This window comes from Gouania willdenowi, chromosome 18, assembly GCF_900634775.1.
Source record: "Gouania willdenowi chromosome 18, fGouWil2.1, whole genome shotgun sequence".
Classification (NCBI taxonomy): domain Eukaryota; kingdom Metazoa; phylum Chordata; class Actinopteri; order Blenniiformes; family Gobiesocidae; genus Gouania; species Gouania willdenowi.
The window spans coordinates 2,789,544-2,809,418 of record NC_041061.1 but is presented as its reverse complement, the minus strand read 5'-3'; the positions used below and the strand labels follow the sequence as shown (position 1 = coordinate 2,809,418).

The 19,875-nt window shown below is 40.2% G+C and overlaps 3 protein-coding genes across 7 annotated transcripts in view; 2 read left to right on the top strand and 1 right to left on the bottom strand.

The window, feature by feature from the left end:
- The first annotated feature begins 60 nt into the window (after window positions 1-60).
- LOC114480587 (GTPase IMAP family member 7-like) lies at window positions 61-14,694 on the top strand. 2 transcript variants are annotated; one of them, XM_028474865.1, is made up of 3 exons: window positions 61-224; window positions 801-1,438; window positions 12,327-14,694. In XM_028474865.1, the coding sequence occupies exons 1-3, from the start codon at window positions 212-214 to the stop codon at window positions 12,333-12,335; spliced, it is 660 nt and encodes a 219-aa protein (XP_028330666.1). In that variant the 5' UTR covers window positions 61-211; the 3' UTR covers window positions 12,336-14,694. The 2 variants fall into 2 exon arrangements, with proteins under 2 accessions (XP_028330666.1, XP_028330665.1); XM_028474864.1 differs by lacking the exon at window positions 12,327-14,694 and having other exon boundaries at window positions 801-2,087.
- Window positions 2,841-14,207, top strand: usp12b (ubiquitin specific peptidase 12b). Its single transcript, XM_028474846.1, has 10 exons — window positions 2,841-2,988; window positions 7,372-7,452; window positions 7,528-7,611; window positions 7,779-7,908; window positions 8,043-8,305; window positions 8,730-8,806; window positions 8,912-8,995; window positions 9,078-9,275; window positions 9,866-9,944; window positions 10,501-14,207. Exons 1-10 carry the CDS (start codon window positions 2,941-2,943, stop codon window positions 10,600-10,602), a joined length of 1,146 nt encoding a protein of 381 aa, XP_028330647.1. The 5' UTR covers window positions 2,841-2,940; the 3' UTR covers window positions 10,603-14,207.
- Window positions 14,695-15,755: 1,061 nt separating the features above from the next.
- The window catches only part of arhgap36 (Rho GTPase activating protein 36), a 32,782-nt gene continuing 28,662 nt past the window's right edge, over window positions 15,756-19,875 (bottom strand). For 3 of the 4 annotated variants that reach the window (XM_028474823.1, XM_028474825.1, XM_028474824.1), the window contains 6 exons: window positions 19,577-19,727; window positions 18,139-18,287; window positions 17,895-18,065; window positions 17,333-17,421; window positions 17,052-17,269; window positions 15,757-16,407 (listed from right to left, as the gene is read on the bottom strand). In XM_028474823.1, the coding sequence (XP_028330624.1) occupies window positions 16,118-16,407; window positions 17,052-17,269; window positions 17,333-17,421; window positions 17,895-18,065; window positions 18,139-18,287; window positions 19,577-19,727 (1,068 nt within the window). In that variant the 3' untranslated portion in view covers window positions 15,757-16,117. Of the gene's footprint in view, window positions 16,408-17,051; window positions 17,270-17,332; window positions 17,422-17,894; window positions 18,066-18,138; window positions 18,288-19,576; window positions 19,728-19,875 lie in introns of all 4 variants that reach the window. The other variant, XM_028474826.1, reaches the window with a different exon arrangement.

Genomic DNA, 19,875 nt, shown 5'->3' with positions numbered 1-19,875 from the left:
CATTCTAGCATATTGTTTTTATATAACCAGCTGGTATGTGCTCCTCCTGTTTAGATGTGGTTAGGTTAAGTTTTTAGTTCATGCTACAGCACAGACTGGTTCATTCTGTTGACTGTTTACTGTGAGAACCTTCCTGAAGGTCAGATCAAGAACACACAAATGTGTTTTTGAACCAGAAGAAAAAAACAGAATCCTCATTGTTTTCTACAAGATGCATCAACAACGTAAGTCACTTCACACAACAACAGAATCTGATAGTTTTACTTGAGGAAAGCTCCAATGCTTTTGTGACAGGTTAAAAATGGTTAAAAATGGTTAATATTGGAAATGGTAAGGTATTGGAATTATTATTCAAATTACTTTGTAAGTATATTCTATACGGTTTAAAAGAATATCTTTCATATTTCTAGAATTGCTGAAATATTACTAATAGGGTAAATACTGTGTAATTTGCAATTTGAGTGTTTGATGGTTTGTAGATCGATTGCTTTTGACGTGCATAGCGGTGTGTTCTTTGCGCCTGCGCAAAAACGTGTGTGTGCTCTTTGGAATAAAGCAACGAGGAAGTTGGAAGTCGACTGCTTCTCTGTCCATTTATTTGTTCCAAAGCAACCACCTTACCTCTCCCACACTGTTGGAGCGGAGGGCGCAACACTTTTATTCAGTGATTAACTTTCCTTCAGGTTTATTGATCAACAACTCGTGTCAGTAAATCACAGTTTGTGAATTGTGTTGCACTATCCATCAGTTAATAAAAATCAGTAACATTAAAGTCCCAATCTCTTATTTTCTACTTTCAGAATCTCCAAGTCCACCTGGATGGAGGATTGTTTTAGTTGGAAAAACAGGAGCTGGGAAAAGTAGCCTGGGAAACACTATACTTGGTGAGAAATGGTTTGATCCTGATGACACTTCAAGCTCTGGAACAACTGCATGTACATCTGCAACAAAGAAAGTGATGAACACACAACTGACTCTGATTGACACGCCTGGTTTATTTGACAAAAGGATGTCTGAAGAGGATCTAAAGTCTGAGATAATCAGGTCTATTGTAGAGTGTTCTCCTGGACCTCACGCTTTTCTCATTGTACTTAAAGTGGAGACTTACGGTGAACTGGAAGAGATGGTCATCACAAGAATCATTCAGTACTTCTCTGAAGAAGTGCTGAAATATTCTGTGATCATCTTCACTCATGGAGACCAGCTCCCTGAAGGGACGACCATTCAGCAGTTTGTGAATCACAATCAGAAGCTGAAGGATCTGGTGAGAAAGTGTGACGGCCGCTGTCACGTCTTTGATTCCAGATACTGGAAGAACAACAACACAGAAGAAAAATACAGGAGCAACTCCTACCAGCTGAAGGAGCTGCTCATCACTGTAGAGAATCTGGTGATCAGCAACAATGGAGACATTTACACCAATGAAATGCTGCAGAAAGTAGAGAAGATGATACAGGAAGAGGAAAAGTTGATTGGGTCGGACGGACAATCATTACTACCAAGTGAGAGAAGAGAGAGAGCCAGATATAATATTTGGACAAGTCTTGTGTTCAGCATCCGTGTTAGAAAAGCTATAAGTTTATTAAGAGCTTTTTGTGGTATTAGGGAGGACATAAGGATAATATGCAGACAGTTGGAAGTGATAGCTGCTGAGGCTGAGAGAGATAAATGGAGGTGTGTGATTCTTTAGTTCTCTTTCAGGTCAAAGGTATGACGGTGTTTCTCTGACTCTATATTTACCATTCATCACATTTTCTGTGTCAAACACACATTGATAAAGTCTTTCTGCTCAATCTGTCACTTGTTTTGAAGCTTCTTTATCTGATGTTATTCACTGTACCTGTCCTACCTACTGCCTGTAATCTGTAACAGATGTTTTGGGATTGAACAGTCACTGAAAAGCTTCATGTTGATGAAATGTGAATTGAAATTAAAATGAAAAATAATTTATTTTTATTTGTGTTGGTGTGCCGGGGAAATACAAATCAATTTCCTTCGGATAAGTATTTAACTCGATTTTTAAAATATAGTAAAGTCATTGTAAATTAACTAATGAAGCTTGTATCATAACAATCATCACAAACTGTGGGAAAGTGAAATTGTCTTTAATATTTGTTAATTGACATGTGTGATATTTAATAAATAAAAAAATGTTGCTGATATTTGGGTTTCTTAGTCTCATTATATTTGAAGTCTGAAGGTGTTTCATTTAATGTGTTGTGGTTTCCTTTATTCATAAAACATTTTTTTAGGAAATTTACTTTGATCTCCTGACATTTTATGACTGTCAACTGCCAGTCTTCTTCAGAGGCATCTGCTGAACGCTTTGTGTTATTGACTTCCACGTAATAATTCCAGCAAGTTAATTTTGTCTTCTTTTTTAATAATATGTTACGGTTTCATTTATTCAGACTTTTTTTCCTACAAAATTGACTTTGATCTCCTGATCAAAGTTGTTTCATTTAAACAGAAACTTTTTCAGGCTATCTTACCTTTACTGTGAGTATTTTTGAACAAAAAATATTAATAATACAAAAAAAAAGGTGCCAATGGAGCTGCAACGGAGGGAATCTCCATGGCAACAAGAGGTTTTCAGGTCATCTAGGGGTGAACTAGATATTATCATTATTATCACCACCATATCATCATTATATTATTATTATTATTATTATTATTATTATTATTATTATTATTATTATTATTATTATTATTATTATTATTATTATTATTCGTATCGTAGTTGTAGTATTGCATTAGTAATATTAGTTTTAGTTTTAACTCTATTGATTTATTTTGAAGAGCCAGTCCGGCGTCGCTTGGTTTCTCTACCTTGACAGCACCCATGGGCGGAGAGCAGGCGGAGACGCTCCCGGAACCGCGCTGCCGAGCCTGCTCGGATTGTTTCTCCGTCGCGGTTCGGACCAACATGGCAGCAGACGGATGGAAATACTGATGACAGTCCGAAAGATCGCCTCGATTTGTACGATGGTGAGCAGCCGCCGATCGACGCCGGTTTGTCCGCTATGTCGGTGTGTGCCGCTCCTCCGGTGTTACGACGCAACTGGGCATCCTGTTAATCTGGTGAATGGGGAGCTCAATAGCTTTAGATCAGGTTAATACGGTGTTAATACACGTTTCCTTAATAAATAGAGTATTCATTAGTTATTTTAGCACGTCTGTTGTTTATAACGTCTTTTAAAATAAATGTAATTTAATTAAGGGAATAAATCTTGTTAGCCGTTATCAGCTAATGGCTAGTATATTATTTGTCTTTATTATTAAATCAAAAAACAAAACAAAAAACTTTTCAATGAAAAAAAAGTTTACTTCAATCAAAAATACATATTATCAATGAAAGAAAAGAAGGTGTTTGAGACCCAAATAATTGCATTTGAACACTTTTTTCTTTGATTGAATTTTTTTTATTAGAATTCTTTTTTTGTTTGTTTGTTTGATTGAATAATAAAGACACAAATGTACTACCCATAATATGGCCTAAGTACAAAAAGATTACTTTAATAAAGAAAAACCTTTTCAATAAAAAAAATAAACAACACTTTCAATTAAAGAAAAAAAAAAGTGTTAAAATTCAATTAATTGGGTCTCGAATATTTTTTTTGCTTTTTAACACTTTTTTCTTTAATTTAAATTATTCAGTTTTAATTTAACTGATTTTTTTTAATCTTTATTAAAAAGTCTTTTTTGTTTTTTTTAGATTGAACAATAGACACAAATCTACCTCCATACTACACAGGTTTCCAAACCTGGAGCCTTATTATTACTAAGTTATTATATATGTTTTTAATAGATAGGTCAGTGTACGGAACAGGTAAGACATAATACAACATAATCCCACTGTTCTTCGATTTACTGAAATTGCATTCATAAAGAAATACCAGCAAACAACAAAGGGGTCAAATGTAAACAAATTGATAAAGTAATGGAATAACGCTTAGAATATAAGACAATTGTGAAGGAACTACATCATACAAAATATGTTAAGTGTAAATATATATGCATATAATAAAGTGTAATACCATTTTTCTTTTGCATTTGTCAAATTTTAAAATGTGAAAGTTAAAAAAAAAAAAAAAAAGAAAAAGCGAAAACAAATAAAAAATATTTATTAAAAAAAATTGTAGGTTAATTTTGAGTATTATTATTATTGCTTTAAAGTAAAAAAAAATGTTATATTTTTAGTTTCCCTATTGGCTTGTAGTTGCATGTCCAAAATAAGAAATAATAAAGTTAAATTTTCCTAATAAAAGGTTAACAATTGGAAAATAAACATGTTTTCATTATTATTTTACATGGCTTGTTTGTGTAGTCAATAATATTGACACTGTTAATAATACATTATTATATATTATTAAATTTAAAAAAATATATTGTTTATTAATAATAATAATACTACAATCTGTTATCTGTTAATATTTTCCCAGTTGGAGAGGTGGGAATTACACAATGTTGTGAATAAATCCTTATAAAACACAAACGTCTGTGACACGATATTAAAATGTTCACCAGTTAACACGAAAACCAGTATGTTCTTAGCACATGCCCAGGGAAGCTAGCTGTTAGCTTGTTGGCTAACCTCTGCGCTAATAGCAACAACAACAACCTTAAACACGGAGGTTTTCAGTGCCGTTAAAGAATTACAGTGTTTGGAGACATTCTCTCTGTTAGTGTCTAATAAAAACCGAGTAGTTTGGTGTTTAAACTGACGTGTTTTAGCTCCGCTGAGTTTTGTTTACATGTCAGGAGATCCTGGTGGACCAATAACTGTCTGGTTCTGTTTGATTTGAACGGATTTTTGGTCTTAAGTTTAAGCGCAGCCGATGTTTTTACGGTCAGGACTAGTTGTTTGATAAATATGGTGTTTTTTCTGCTGAAAAGTAACGCTTAGACTGAGCTTTAAAGCTAAACGAGGGAGTAACTCACCTTGTTTCAGTGTCAGGTGGTTCCGTCACCATGGTAACCCGCCTCGTTACCCGTGCCAGGCGGTTCTATCGCCATGGTAACCCGCCTTGCTGCAGTGCCAGGTGGTTCTATCGCCATGGTAACCCGCCTTGTTACCGTGCCAGGTGGTTCTATCGCCATGGTAACCCGCCTTGTTACCGTCCCAGGTGGTTCTATCGCCATGGTAACCCGCCTTTGGGCTACCGTGCCAGATGGTTCTATCGCCATGGCAACTCTTTAATTTATTGGCAAAATAAATCAAATGTTTGTGTTTGTTGGTTTGAAGATGAAGCTTAAAGAACGTAACGGAAAAACATAAGATATTGGAAACATTTTTTCGGTATTAATGTGTGTTTCTAAATGTTATTTTGTACGGTCGGAGGCATATTGCATTCACTTAAAAAATAATGATAATAAATAAAAATTACAAGTGTGATATTTGAAGCATAAATTACATTTTTAAAAGTTTTTTGTTTTGTTTTTTCACGCTATTTTGTAAAAAAAAATGTTGTCTTAAAAAATTGTTTTTGGACAATTTTTTAAGTTTTACCAACTATTTTCTTTCTGAGCTTAGAGGGCATTTCAAACAACATGCATTTATTTCTTCATCGACAGCAAATATGCTTGTTTATTTGATAAAAATGTACTTTTTACTTGGTTTAAAACACTGGGGGATAGTTCTGTCTTTAAGCCATAGTGATGGCATTACTATTAGTCTATCGACTTAACGTATGCTACGTGGTCACTCAAGATATGATCAGGAGACTGCTGAACATACCATCTCAATATCCATATCTTGATAATTCAGAAAAAAAATTTGCACCAAAAACAGAAAAAAAAAATAATGAGAAAAAGCGAGTCTGAAAACAGAAGAAAAAAAGTAGCTCCAAAAACAAACCAAAAATATTAATTATTCAGAATTTTTTTAATTTTTATCATATTTTTTCAAGTGAATGCAATACGCTTCCGCAGTGACGACATTAAAGCCTTAACTTTATATTTATGAGCCTGGGACCTGTAATTTACCTCATATTTATCTTTTTTTTCCACTCCTAAGTGTGAATGAACTACATTTAAATATAAACAAAAAACGAATATTTGTTTTCCTTAAACCAAAAAATTGTCATTTTAGTTGTTTAATTCAATTTAACTCAACATGACGTGTTAAACTCTAGCTTCCGTTAGCCTCATTAGTGAAACAGGACATGAGTATAAACAGTGTTTAGGTTAAATATGTTCAGGGCGGGAACTTAGGTGTGCTGAACAGGACTAAGCTTCATCTGGGTTTGTTTTGGCGCCGTGGATACGTTTCAGTAGCAGATGGTGGAGCTTAGCATCAGATTAGTTAGTGCTGTAACTTATCCACACTCCGCCCTTTCAGAGTGGACGGACACTCAGGCAGGAGATGAAGAAGAAGACTTTAGCTTCCACTGGCTGTGGTGGAATGTGCGATCAGTCCCACTATGTGCGTTATTAGACCCCATGTCACCTTGTTTCCTAGACGACCGAGAGGAGCTGAGAGCAATGTTGGCCGAGGCTGGCGATAATGAAAATATTATCACGGCTTATCTTAGCTCTAGGCCATTAAAGGACGTGTGTCAAACTCGAGGCCCGGGGGACAAATATGGCCTCCCAGAGTATCAAATCTGACCCTAAGAGTCAAAGCATTTATTACTCAGTTAAATACAATATTTACTTCCAGATAGGGCTGAGTGATATGGAACAATATTCAAATCATGATATTTTTACTCAAAATGGTGATACAATACAATACAATATAGAAATCTTTATTTTTAACTCAATAAAGTCTTCCCAGAAAGACTGTGTTAAATTTGCTGATGAAAAATGCCACACTGGCAAATTTATCAACAAACAGCTGCACGATATGTTGTACTTTTGGCTTTTTCTCCTCTAAGGGACAGCATGTGTGAGTGACTTCTGGAGTGTGGCTTGTTTAGGGGAAGGTCTGGGTGAAGACGCAGAAATGCATCTATCTCTGCTTGTCATGCTGTTTTGAGAAGTAAAGAAAGCAGCGACTCCTGAAACGAGTATTGTAATATAAAGTAAACTATAAAATGAAAATATATCAATATAGGTGATATTATAATTTTCTATATCGCCAAAATAGAAAACTCGAAATATTGCCCATCCCTAGTTCCAGGTATTTGTGAAGTAATACTTTTGACCATTTTTACTGTTAAGCTTGTTGATGTGATTATTTTGGGGTTCTTGCCACACACGTAAACAAAAGTTACCCTGAACTAAATAGTAAAGGAGGCACAAGTCTGGTGTAGAGGAAGAATGCGGAACCCATCAACCAATCAGGCATCAGTTCTGTAAAATGTTTGTGGAAAAGGGGAAGAAGCTGCAGGAGAAGGTGGGAATGTTGACGTTGTTCTTGCTCCTCTGCAGGGCGCCAATGCCTCTGCCTTGGAAAAGGAAATTGGACCGGAACAGTTCCCCGTCAATGAGCACTACTTTGGTTTGGTGAACGTACGTATTGATCTCGACCTCCGATCCGAACAAAAGAACGGTCCTTACCTCCCGCTGTTCTTTCTTCTCCCTCAGTTTGGAAACACCTGCTACTGTAACTCAGTACTGCAGGCGCTCTACTTCTGTCGGCCATTTAGGGAGAAGGTTCTGGCTTACAAGGTGAGAGATGAAGGCGGAGACAACACGGTCATTCATCATTGCAGGAAACTTAGAAAGGAATGTGAAACTTTAACCTGATTCAACAGGATACATTATGTTCTTTCTTTCAGTATCTTCTTGTCATGTTTTTCTTTGCATTTTCTCTGATCCTCATCTCGGTCCTGCAGGTTCAGCCTCGCCGTAAGGAGTCACTCCTCACCTGTTTGTCAGACCTGTTCAACAGCATCGCCACGCAGAAGAAGAAAGTCGGCGTCATCCCTCCCAAGAAGTTCATCTCACGACTTCGGAAGGAGAATGGTACGATCACGGTTCTTTGACCGTGGTTACCTCCTCGGTTGCTGTCCTGTGTTGGTGATGTTTAGCAGCTGGTGATCATTGTTGTGGCAGAACAAACCAAAGGCCCTGAAGGCGTTATAACATCTCCTCCTCAGAGCTGTTCGATAACTACATGCAGCAGGACGCACACGAGTTCCTCAACTACCTCCTCAACACCATCGCCGACCTCCTGCAGGAAGAGAAGAGCCAGGAGCGGCAGCAGAACGGGAAGCTGCTGCAGAATGGAGGAGGAGGGACGGACGGAGGGGGGGATGCAGGAGGAGGAGGAGGAGGGGGGAAGGAGACGCAGCAGACGTGGGTGCACGAGATCTTCCAAGGAACGTTGACCAATGAGACACGGTGCCTCAACTGTGAAGCAGTAGGTGTCGCTCTGTCCTGTTTAAGGAGGACTTCGTCTTTGTGTGTGTGTGTGTCAGCCACGATACTCAAACCATGACTCAGCAACAATACTGAAACCATGACTTAACAATGATACTTAAACGGTCCAGCAACAATCCTCAAACCATGACTCAGCATTAATACTATAACTATGACTCAGAAACTGTACTCAAACCATGACTCAGCATTAATACTAAAACCACAATTCATTTGTTGCTGAGTCATGGTTTCAGTATTGTTGCCAACAATTGTCAAACCACGACCCGGTAAGAACACTCAAACCTGAACCATGGCAGTTTGAAATGGTGTATTTCACTATATTTCTTCTTTGTGGACTGTCCTCTATCGTGTGTGTGTGTGTGTTTGTGTCGGAACGTCAGCCTCAGCTCGTGTGTGTGTTCCAGGTGAGCAGCAAAGACGAGGACTTCTTGGATCTATCGGTGGACGTCGAGCAGAACACGTCAATCACGCACTGCTTGAGGTTCGTTGGCCAATCAGCGTACACGCAGGGCCCAAGAGGCGGGTTCTCAGAGCATTCTAAGTGTGTGTGTGTGTGTGTGTGTGTGTGTTTGTGTTTGTTCCACAGAGGCTTCAGTAATACAGAGACGTTGTGCAGCGAGTACAAGTATTACTGTGAGCAGTGTCGCAGCAAACAGGAGGCCCAGAAAAGGTGAGGCCTCCCTTTAACGCCCTCCCTCCCCTTCCCTTCGTCCGGCTCAGAAGGTCAGAGGTCATGTGTCTGTCTGTCCCAGGATGCGGGTGAAGAAGCTGCCCATGATCCTGGCCCTCCACCTGAAGCGCTTCAAGTACATGGACCAGCTGCATCGTTACACTAAGCTGTCCTACCGCGTGGTCTTTCCGCTGGAGCTCCGCCTCTTCAACACGTCCGGAGACGCCACCAACCCTGACCGCATGTACGACCTGGTTGCCGTGGTCGTCCACTGTGGAAGGTAGGTTCCTATTAACAAGGGAGGGGCACACCCCTCCCACCCCTGTAATATGTGCTGTAGATCTTCTTTTTATTTTATTTAATACTTTTTTCCTTCCAGCAAGATTGTTTTTGTCTTTTTGAATAATATGTTAATTCTTCATTTATTCAGACAACTTTCCCTCAGGAAATCCATTTTAATATCCTGACATATTTCGACGGGCAACTGCCAGTCTTCATTAGAGGCTAATCGCTTTGATGTTCCCTTTGAAGTTTTTTTGACTTCCACGTAGTAATTCCTGCAAGACTATTTTTGTCTTTTTTGAATAATATGCTAAGGTTTCAATTATTCAGACACAAATGTTCCTTAGGAAATGGGAAAGAAGACAAAAAGTATCAAAGGAAACATCAAAGCGATCAGCAGACGCCTCTAACAGTGTAGTTCCTAAGCCAGGAACAGTTGTCTGAAGAAATTAAACCTTAACATATTACTTTTGTGTTATTTTGTTGCATAGTATCTTTTTCTCGTGTGTTTTTTCTTAGTGTAAATTTTTTGCTGTAAAGCTTCTTTGAGTTTTGAGAAAAACCCTGCCTGTATGTCTCTCTGCTCAGTGGTCCAAACCGTGGACATTACATCACCATCGTAAAAAGCCACGGCTTTTGGCTGCTGTTTGATGACGACATCGTGGAGGTGAGATGGTCTTTATTGTTCACATCGCTCACTGAGAAAAAATGTAGCATTTACCCGAGCGTAACATGGAGTTTTTACAATTTCCAATGAATTACTATGGTTGATCAGACCTTCAATAATATTTTATTTAATCGTTTTTGAAGAAAAAAAAACGAACAACAGCGTAATTGACACCACCTTTCGCAATTTGATAATCTCATTGCATTTTGTGTGTTTCGTTTCGACGGTTTTTTTCATTCATTGGTCAATAGAACGCCAAGTTGGAAATGGGACTATTTTATTGGTTTGAGAATACTGTCGAGGTTACCGACTCAAAACATGACGAATCCAAGACTTGTTTGGTGGTAACTTATGATTTCAACATCAATAAATACTGATATACAGGCGTATCCGGGCCTTGTTTTATCAGTTTTTACCCATCGGGAGAAAATCTGACATAGTGTGCTAATATTATTGGTGGACTAGTATTTTTTGTCATCCTTCGAAAAATGTCTGAAGACCAACAGAAAGTTTTCGTTGTCATCTAACTTCCTGCTTTCATCTTCCTCTTACGTAGAAAATTGACGCGCAGGCGATCGAGGAGTTCTACGGCCTGACGTCGGACATCTCCAAGAACTCTGAGTCGGGATACATCCTCTTCTACCAATCCAGAGACTGAGTCTGAAACAGAAGGCGGCGGCCACAGACTCCGCCCACTCCAGTACGTTCACACTTGTATCCAGGCTTTACTCCCCCTGTGGGGTGGGGCTTTGCAACCAGATCGCCACTGGGATCGGTTGAATGGCGTCAGCGTCCTGGATTGCGACAGCTCAAACCGAGCCCACACTGCAGATTGCACCTTAACGCAACATGGCCAGACTTTGCAAATCTAACGGGGGAAACTAAGAGGTTGACCTACTGTGGATGTTTCGGGAGTGTCGATTTAAATATTAACCAACTAACCAATCGGCATTGAGCATGTTGGTTTACCAATGATGTCATCCAAGTCTTCTTTAGAGTCGACCTGTTGCTTACGAAGATTAATCAGCGTAATGTCGGGTTTAATCTAACGCACAAAAATCCGTAAAATATCTTCGCAGCTTCTCAAAGTTTCACAATAAAAGCACTGACACTACTACGTCGCGGCTCGATTGCGCCATGGTTTGCAGTATTAGGAAACGGTGCGCGTAACGTAACGCGAACGGGCGAAGGTATGTTGATCAAATCTGACAAGACTGACGAGTTGAGCGCGTTATTTATGTTTTATGAGACAAATGTATTTATCTTTATTTTTTAAAAATGATGAAATCTAATCGACCAAAAGTAGTGCTGGTGTTGTGCTAAACTGTTAAACTGCACCGGGCGGCGCTGTAGCAACTCGTCAGCCCAAATCCAAACACGAAGCAGTTTTTTTTTGTTGTATATTACACATTTGAAATTCAGAGTTTTCTATTTTTTACGCATTGTAATAAACTTGTTTTACTATCGTAAAACAATATAAACAATCTAATATAACCGCTGAAGGGATGGCCGAACATATTTACTCATTTGATCCAAAGACTCAAGCCACCCTCTCGTGGTACTAAATGGTATCACAACCGTAAATTGTTTTTAAATCATTTGTAAATTTTATTGTTTCTTGCAAAATCTTAAAACTTCCCCCGAAAAAGAGGCACATTATCGCACATTAATATATATTCTAAAAAGGTGAAAATGTGTCACGATTAGCAATAAACAAGCAGTGAGTTCCTGTTTAAGGGTTAGCTTTGAAGTTACAGCCCGGTATTAGCAACATGGGTAATTAAAACAAAAACGTGAAAAGACTGAATGAAGATCAACGTTTTTAACTGCATTTTTTAATCTACTTTTGAAGTTTTTTGTCATTTTAACAGCTTTCAGTTAACGTAAAACATGAGAAATATGCACATTTGTAGTGGTTTGTCAAAAGGGAAACGCGCGTGTCTGTTATAACATCCATAAATGAACCCACAGCAGCTTCCATGTCGGTTTTATCGCAATCACTCTTTAGTAAAGTTTGTGATTGATTGTTGATTTTTCGTTGAAACACTATTTCCACGTTGGTGCTGCTCACAGAGAGTTTGAGAATACGTTCTTCGATGACTTGAAACACCGGCCAAACGCAGATCTGCAGACCGGAAACAACGCTGCTTTCATCAACCAAATTGTTTGCATTTAAAAAAAATATTTTTTGACTAATCGTACTCAGATTGTATCCATAAAGACGGAACAAGCACAACGTTCGGTTGATGGAGGAAACAAAGGTTGACTCTGAAGCTGGTGATAAATCTGTCTTTCCATTGTTTACGAGGCGTTCAAAGCTTTATTTTAATTCACAGTTATTTTTAATGTTTACGGTAACCTTTTCCGCAAGAACAAGGTTAGCAGATGTAAAAAAACAAGTTTTGTGTTGATACTAAAAAAAGCAGAAGCTAAATATAGATTATTATTAATCACCTGTAGGGCTGGGCAATATAAACAAAAATGATCATATTTCAATATTTTTTACTTTAAATGGCGATAATATATATTGCAACTTTTTCCGCAAGAATTTCAACTCAAAATACGCTTTAAAAAAAGATGCATCAGTATTAACTATTTTGTTAACCACGCTAATATCACAATATTAACAATGTGAGTTCAGCCTTTAATTGGACTTTGATATTGACATCAAAGGGATCCTCCACTGTTTTTACAAATGTGGCATAAAACTTTTGAAATGCACTTATTAGAGCTTTGCAGGAAAAAACATTATTTTGCTCCATATTTGTTAAGTTTTAAAAATGCGACTAGTTTTAGAGCCTGTGTTCCAAATCTGGTGATTGATGATGTCACATGGCCCCACTGCCTGTAAACATTCCATTGTTTTCTATTGGAGTGAAGCATTCAGCCTGATTTTTAGATCATTTAGCAGCTTTTTCAGTCAAAATGACAACTTGTGCTGCTTTTGGTTGATCTAAAAAAAAAACAGGAAAAGTTAAAGATGTTGATGTTAACCTTTTTGGTTACGGACTGTGGAAGGACTCCCACCCAAAAAGACTTCTATCCTCAGGGTTTGTAAGTAAGTAACATGGGAGGACAAGAACTGGAGAACTGTGGGTTGCCATGGGCATGCAAGGCACCCCGTATTTAGATGAAAAGTGGAAGAACAACAGGAGGAGAGGTGAGGGGAAAAAGCAGGCTTTGAACTGACTTCCCTATTGGGGAGGAAAGCATAAAGCTAGGCTTTTTTTTTCGTAAAGTGTGGGTTGGTGGTCGGTCCGGGGGCGGAGTGTAGGGGACGGGGCTGGGCGAAGAGAAGGAGAGGATATCCAGCTGCTGGGGGGCGCAGGCGTGAAGCCTCTGGGTGCTTCTCCACACTTCCCTGAGCTGGTGGGGGGGGGAGTGCGGTGAAGGCGTAGACAAAATAAAACCTTTGCTCTCTCTCTGAAACAGTCTTGTGTTGTGACCTTGATAGGCCTGGTTCAGAAAACGAGAGTCCAGAGGGCAAATGGGGAGATGGGGGGGGGGGCATCAGATCTGTTAACATCCATGGTGAGATTGAGACACAACCTTGGGCGGCGTGTGGGGGGAGGCCACAGGGTGATAACGATTTGTTTTCGTTTCAGGCTAGCACCCTTTCAGTAGCCTTGTATGTATACTCGCTAACTTCAGCCACCAGAGTGTGTCAGCGTACTGTTTGAGGGAGAGTAAAGGTCCCCAAGGAGAGCTCTTCTTCTCTGCTTCATCGTCTACTACCAAACCGCAGAGTTGGAACTGCAGTCACAGATCTTTTTTGGTTCACAACTGTTTTCATCCTTTTTCTGTAAACAAAAGAGGTTTACTTCGACATCTTTAACATTTCCTGATTATTATGAGCAACCAAAAGCTGCTAAATGATATATAAATCAGGCTCAATGCTTCACTCCATAAGAAAACCATGGGAAGTTTACAGGCAGTGGGGCCGTGTGACATCATCAATCACATGATTTCAAGATGGAGCAATACAGGCTCTAAAACTGTAAAATAGTCCCATTTTTAAAAGTTAATAAAACATAATATGGTGCAAAATAATGTGTTTTTTTAGGCATGGATCTTCTAATAAGTACATTTCAAAGATTTTAGGCCAAATTGGTAAAAAATAATGGAGGATCCCTTTAAATCAGTCGTGAGAACTAGAATCTGAAAACCAGAAATCTGTTAAAAAGGAAGGATTTTGGAAAACATAAAAAAAAAAAAATGCGAAAAAAAGAGCTTTTCAACATGAGTTACCAGAAGTCAAAAAGTCTAATTTAATTATGGGTTTGAACACGTCGGCTGGTTTGGAATGTGGAACAGTAATTTTCTGATGTGTAACAATGTGTATTTGCTGTTATATTTAATCTGTAGACACACCCACATCCCTCTAAAAGGAAAAGTTATAGATAACCAGACTTCTTGTAAAGACATTGAATACTGCAGACTCGGTTATTGGACCGATATAAACCAACACATCGTCTGCATAGAGGAAGAGCTTTTCTTTACCACATTAAAGGTTTTAATCATTAAGTTTCTTCTTACAAGTTAAGTTCAGCCCTTAGGTTTTCAAACCCTCTGCAGGGTTGATTTGTGTTGCCACTTTATCACTCCACTTATTCTACGAATGTAAATGTGTTGAACAGAAGAAGAGTCGTTAACTAACACTTTGAGTGTGGAGAAGTGTTGTTGGATTTGAAAGTTAGCGACAGACAGGTTTACTTTGGCTCTTTGGAATAAAAACTGACTAAAGATCAAACATCTTTCTGTCTTCTTTCACTTCACACCAGTATCTGACACTTTGGTTTGTACATCACAGTAAGGCATTATTTTTTGCTGATCACTGGTTCTGTACATCAGGGGTCACGAGACACTGGGACGGGGTCGCCAGATGCCTTCAAGAAACTTTTTAAACAATCGAGCCCATTTTTGGTTGTTCTTTTACCCTTTTTGCACATCTACTCCCAACTTGCCATGTTTAAACCAATTTTCATCACTTTCTTACCATATTTTTGCTCCTTTTAATGCATTTTTGCTACATTACTCCCATTTCTGACACTTCTGCCTTCCCATTTCTGACACTTCTGCACATTTTTTCCACTTTCAAGACATTTTCGGCACTTATCAACCATTTCCACCTAATGTGGCTTATGGTGACCCATTATTGCCATTATATTTAATGCTTATTTTGGCCAATTTAACTGCATTCACGATTTATCACGCCCATTATTTGCCAGTTAAAACTAATTGTTCCAATATTTACATTTTTTTACCCTTTTACTACTTTTTCTGTCTGTTTTTGGCCACTCTAATTTGCAGTTTTAAACCAATTTCTGTGGTTTTTAAAATTCCATTTCACAATCTTTTACACCATTTTTGGTCACTTTTAACCCATTTTATTTCTGATTAAAACATCTTTAAGATAACTATCTTAAGAAAACACATTTAAGATAACTCTGGTGCGAATAATACTAAACGTTCCTGTATAACAGTGGATATTATTCAGATGAATAAATAAATGTGGTTATCACAGATTCATAGAACAATAGACCATCATTTTACTGACTTTATGGATGGACCCCAAAAATCTCTCCCCTTTATTCCCCCTTATAGATGGTCCTGTCTCCACATGACTGTTCTTCAATGTTCATGTCTGTGTTCAAACACCTTCAGCTACAGTGGGGGTCCCTGGGACCTTTATTTTGAAAAGGTTGAAAACCACTGCTGTACGTAATAAAGGTTTTTAAGCAGCTAAACAGTTTATTGTTGCTGATGTGTATTGAATCTAAATTAGGCTAAATGTAAGGTAAGATACTCACCAGTCCTTCTTTGTGTGTAATTAACTCTTTAATGGTTAAATGATGGATTGTGCTTTCGTTGTTATAGTAACGCCTAACAAAGAAATGCTTGGATGGAAATACAGGCTGTAAAAGTCAAAGAGTTGAATTCTGTACAAACCGAAGCGTAGAAAAAAACAATAAACACATCATGGTGAAATATACTGCATTCACTTCAACATATACACATTTTATAACACCAATCATCTTTAAAAGGAGACTTCTGAGGGATTCCTACTTCTTCAAGGTATTTCCTCACAAACGCGTTCATTATATGATGCTCACACCTGCTTTTAGTCTCAGTTGATGTTTCCTGGTAAAAAAAATAAGCAAACAATGCAGCGTTCAAACCATCGTCTCAGACCCTGAGCTTTTCCCAGTGAAGAAGTCCCAGAAGTTGGACTGTTTTCCTTCGTCCTGTGACGACTGCCTGACCCACACGCTGCCTTCGGGGGAGTCGCTCCCTCTGAGGGTGAAGCTCAGGCCCAGCGGGGGCTTCCTGTCCTGGAGGTCCTGGTCCTGGCTGTGGACCCTGGAGGAGGAGGAGGAGGAGGGGGGGTGGGCCAGGCTGAGCAGGTTGTGGTGGGAGTAAAACTGTCGCATGTTTCGAATGGATTTACCAGATGGAAGATCACCTGGAGGAATGGAAATAGATTATTTACTCAATAGTTTCTACTGTTGGCCGATATCTGTAGCGTTTACGCTATGTCACTTTGTTTTAGGGGCTACAATCGATCCTCGAGCTAAGATCTACATTTTTGTTGTTTCCATTTTAAATGTGCATCTTTTTCTACTATGAATAATACCAGAAAAAAACTATGGCGGTGGTAAAGTGGTGGAAAGTGTTTCTAAGTGCTAAAAATGTCTGAAAAGTGAAAAAAAAAATGTGCAGAAAAGGCATTGAAATGAGATATAAAAGTGGCAAAAATGGGAGTAATGTAGCAAAAATGCATTAAAAGGAACAAAAATATGGCAAGAAAAAGTGGTGAGGTAGGTTAAAATATGACAAGTTTGGTGTAGTTACAGAAAAAGAGTTAAAAAAAAAAGCAAAAACAGGCTGAAATTGTTAAAAAAATATTCTTAGTTTCTTAAAGGCATCTGAAGACCCCCTCCCAGTGCCTCATGGCCCCAAATGGCGTCCTGGCCCCAAGGTTGAGAACCCCTTCTTTAAGCCCACAGCGTTTATGGTGCATTTACTGACTACGTCCTTTTCAGAATCTCCATGAGTCCTGACTCAGCACAAAGATTAGCTGATGACATCATGGTGTCAGTGTCTGACCGTATCTGGACTCCTGTCGTTTGCGGTTCTGGTTCAGCTTCAGCACGTTGAGGAAAATCTCGCTGCTCAGACTTCCCTCAGGAGGGAAGAGCGGCGACGGCGGCTCTAGGGGAGAGAGACTCCCGCTGGACGCCCCGACTGAGTCCAGGGACGCCCCCGTGTCCCTCCGACTGCTGGGCTCACTGCTGCTGCTGCCCTCTACTGTCAGGTGACTGCCACTGCAGGGAGGCACAGACATCGTTCAATCACAGGGAGAAACAGACGTTTCGCGTCAGACTCACCTGAGTTTCCTACGTAGGAGGTAATCAATAATGTCTGGGTCAGTTTGGATCAAACTCATCAGGACCTCCTGCTGCAGCTCAGCAGAAACCTGCAGGAAGAACACAAGTACCATCAGTTTGACAACATAGCTCCGCCCCTTTACACTTTCACCAAGCGTCGCTACGTGCTAAGCTAACACACATGACTCCCAAAACACACAAAAGAGATTCCATAGATGAAGGAATAGGAAACAGACACGACAAAACTAAATAAAGCACCCAAAAGAACAACAGAAATACAAAAATATGAGTCCAAAAACACAAAATGACAGAAAAATAGACACTACCACAAAAACACACAAAATGAGTCCAAAAACTGATAATATGACAAAAAATACACAAAAGAACAACAGAAATATAAAAAAATTAGTCCAAAAACACAAAGCGAGAACAAAAATACAAAAAAAGACAGAAAAGTACAAAAAACCACAACAGAAATACATAAAATAAGTCCAAAATCACACCAAATGACATGAAAATAGACAAAAATTCTGTGTGTGTGTGTGTGTGTGTGTGTACGCACTGTGAACAGCTTCCTGTAGTTCTGGATGAGCAGTAGAGTGACGGTGATGATGGCCGTGCTGTCCTCGATGCCCATGTCGTAAAGACTCACGTCTCCGACCCGTTCCCTCTGCAGCAGATTCGGCCCAAAGATCACTGCCAAGTTAGCCGCCGTCATCTTGTTCCCGGGGATCTGGAGGAGGCGGGGCTTAGAGTTAGTTCGACAGGCTGAGAGTGGACGAACGGAGGGAGGAGGAGGTGCTGACCTCGTGGTCGTCGGTGCCGATGCTGTCCTGGGCGAAGCTCTGCACCGTGTGCAGTAAGGAGAGGAGGCGGAGCAACGTGTCGCAGTTACAGGGAGGAAGAAGGTAGAGGAGGAGCTGCAGGTAGCTCAGCTGCTCACTTCCTCTCAGCACTGCAGGAACACACAGTAAGGGGAGGAGCCAAAACAGGAAGTTACCTTACTTTCATCTAGAAAGCTCCCAAAATGACAAACTACGACCAAAACCAAGAACAGTTCTCTAAGTCTCACATTTATGTCGTGAAAAGGATATTTCAGAATAAAAGCAGGTGGGTCAGAAGTTTTCACCAATTGTTCCGTGATTATTCCAACGACACACTAGTACATTTTTAGTTTGATCAGATCAACACTTTTTGAGATATGGACAATTTAACGCGTGTCATTTTTCTTCCATTTTCAGCTATGCTACTTGTGAAAAACTAATAAACAATCAATTATTATGAGGCTCAGAGGAAAGCAACAATGACCTCATGTAAAGGGGGGGTACATACGGTTAGTATGTAGGAAGGTGGGGTACAACTCTCTGGTGGGGGGGTACATACGGTTAGTATGTAGGAAGGCGGGGTACAGCTCTCTGGTGAGGGGGTACATACGGTTAGCGTGTAGGAAGGTGGGGTACAACTCTCTGGTGGGGGGGTACATACGGTTACCGTGTAGGAAGGCAGGGTACAGCTCTCTGGTGGGGGGGTACATACGGTTAGCGTGTAGGAAGGCGGGGTACAGCTCTCTGGTGGGGGGGTACATATGGTTAGTATGTAGGAAGGTGGGGTACAACTCTCTGGTGGGGGGGTACATACGGTTACCGTGTAGGAAGGCAGGGTACAGCTCTCTGGTGGGGGGGTACATATGGTTAGCGTGTAGGAAGGTGGGGTACAACTCTCTGGTGGGGGGGTACATACGGTTAGCGTGTAGGAAGGCAGGGTACAGCTCTCTGGTGGGGGGGTACATACGGTTAGTATGTAGGAAGGTGGGGTACAACTCTCTGGTGGGGGGGGTACATACGGTTACCGTGTAGGAAGGCAGGGTACAGCTCTCTGGTGGGGGGGTACATACGGTTAGCGTGTAGGAAGGTGGGGTACAACTCTCTGGTGGGGGGGGTACATACGGTTAGCGTGTAGGAAGGCAGGGTACAGCTCTCTGGTGGGGGGGTACATACGGTTAGTGTGTAGGAAGGCGGGGTACAGCTCTCTGGTGGGGGGGTACATACGGTTAGTATGTAGGAAGGTGAGGTACAACTCTCTGGTGGGGGGGTACATATGGTTACCGTGTAGGAAGGCGGGGTACAGCTCTCTGGTGGGGGGGTACATACGGTTAGCGTGTAGGAAGGCGGGGTACAGCTCTCTGGTGGGTACATACGGTTAGCGTGTAGGAAGGCGGGGTACAGCTCTCTGGTGGGTACATACGGTTAGCGTGTAGGAAGGCGGGGTACAGCTCTCTGGGCAGCAGGGGGTCAGGCATGTCTCTCAGAAACTCTTTGAGCAGAGCCGCTACGTCGTGGACGCTCTGCTCCTCGTCCAGATGGACGTCGACCCCCCCGTCAAAGTCATCACGCAGCTAAAGGACAGAAAAACAAAAACACAGGATGTCACACGTCATTCATCGGCTTCAGATTATTTTTATATCAGCAACGTTTGCAGTTCACTGGGAGGTGAAAAAAGGACAAAACCTACATTTCTCCTATTTATTTTTATTCTTTCTTTCT

Coding starts and splice junctions, on each gene's coding strand:
- usp12b (XM_028474846.1), top strand. CDS start 2,941: ATGGAAATACTGATGACAGTCCGAAAGATCGCCTCGATTTGTACGATG. Junction 7,612..7,778: donor AGAAGGTTCTGGCTTACAAG/GTGAGAGATGAA, acceptor TCGGTCCTGCAG/GTTCAGCCTCGCCGTAAGGA. Junction 9,276..9,865: donor GTGGTCGTCCACTGTGGAAG/GTAGGTTCCTAT, acceptor CTCTCTGCTCAG/TGGTCCAAACCGTGGACATT.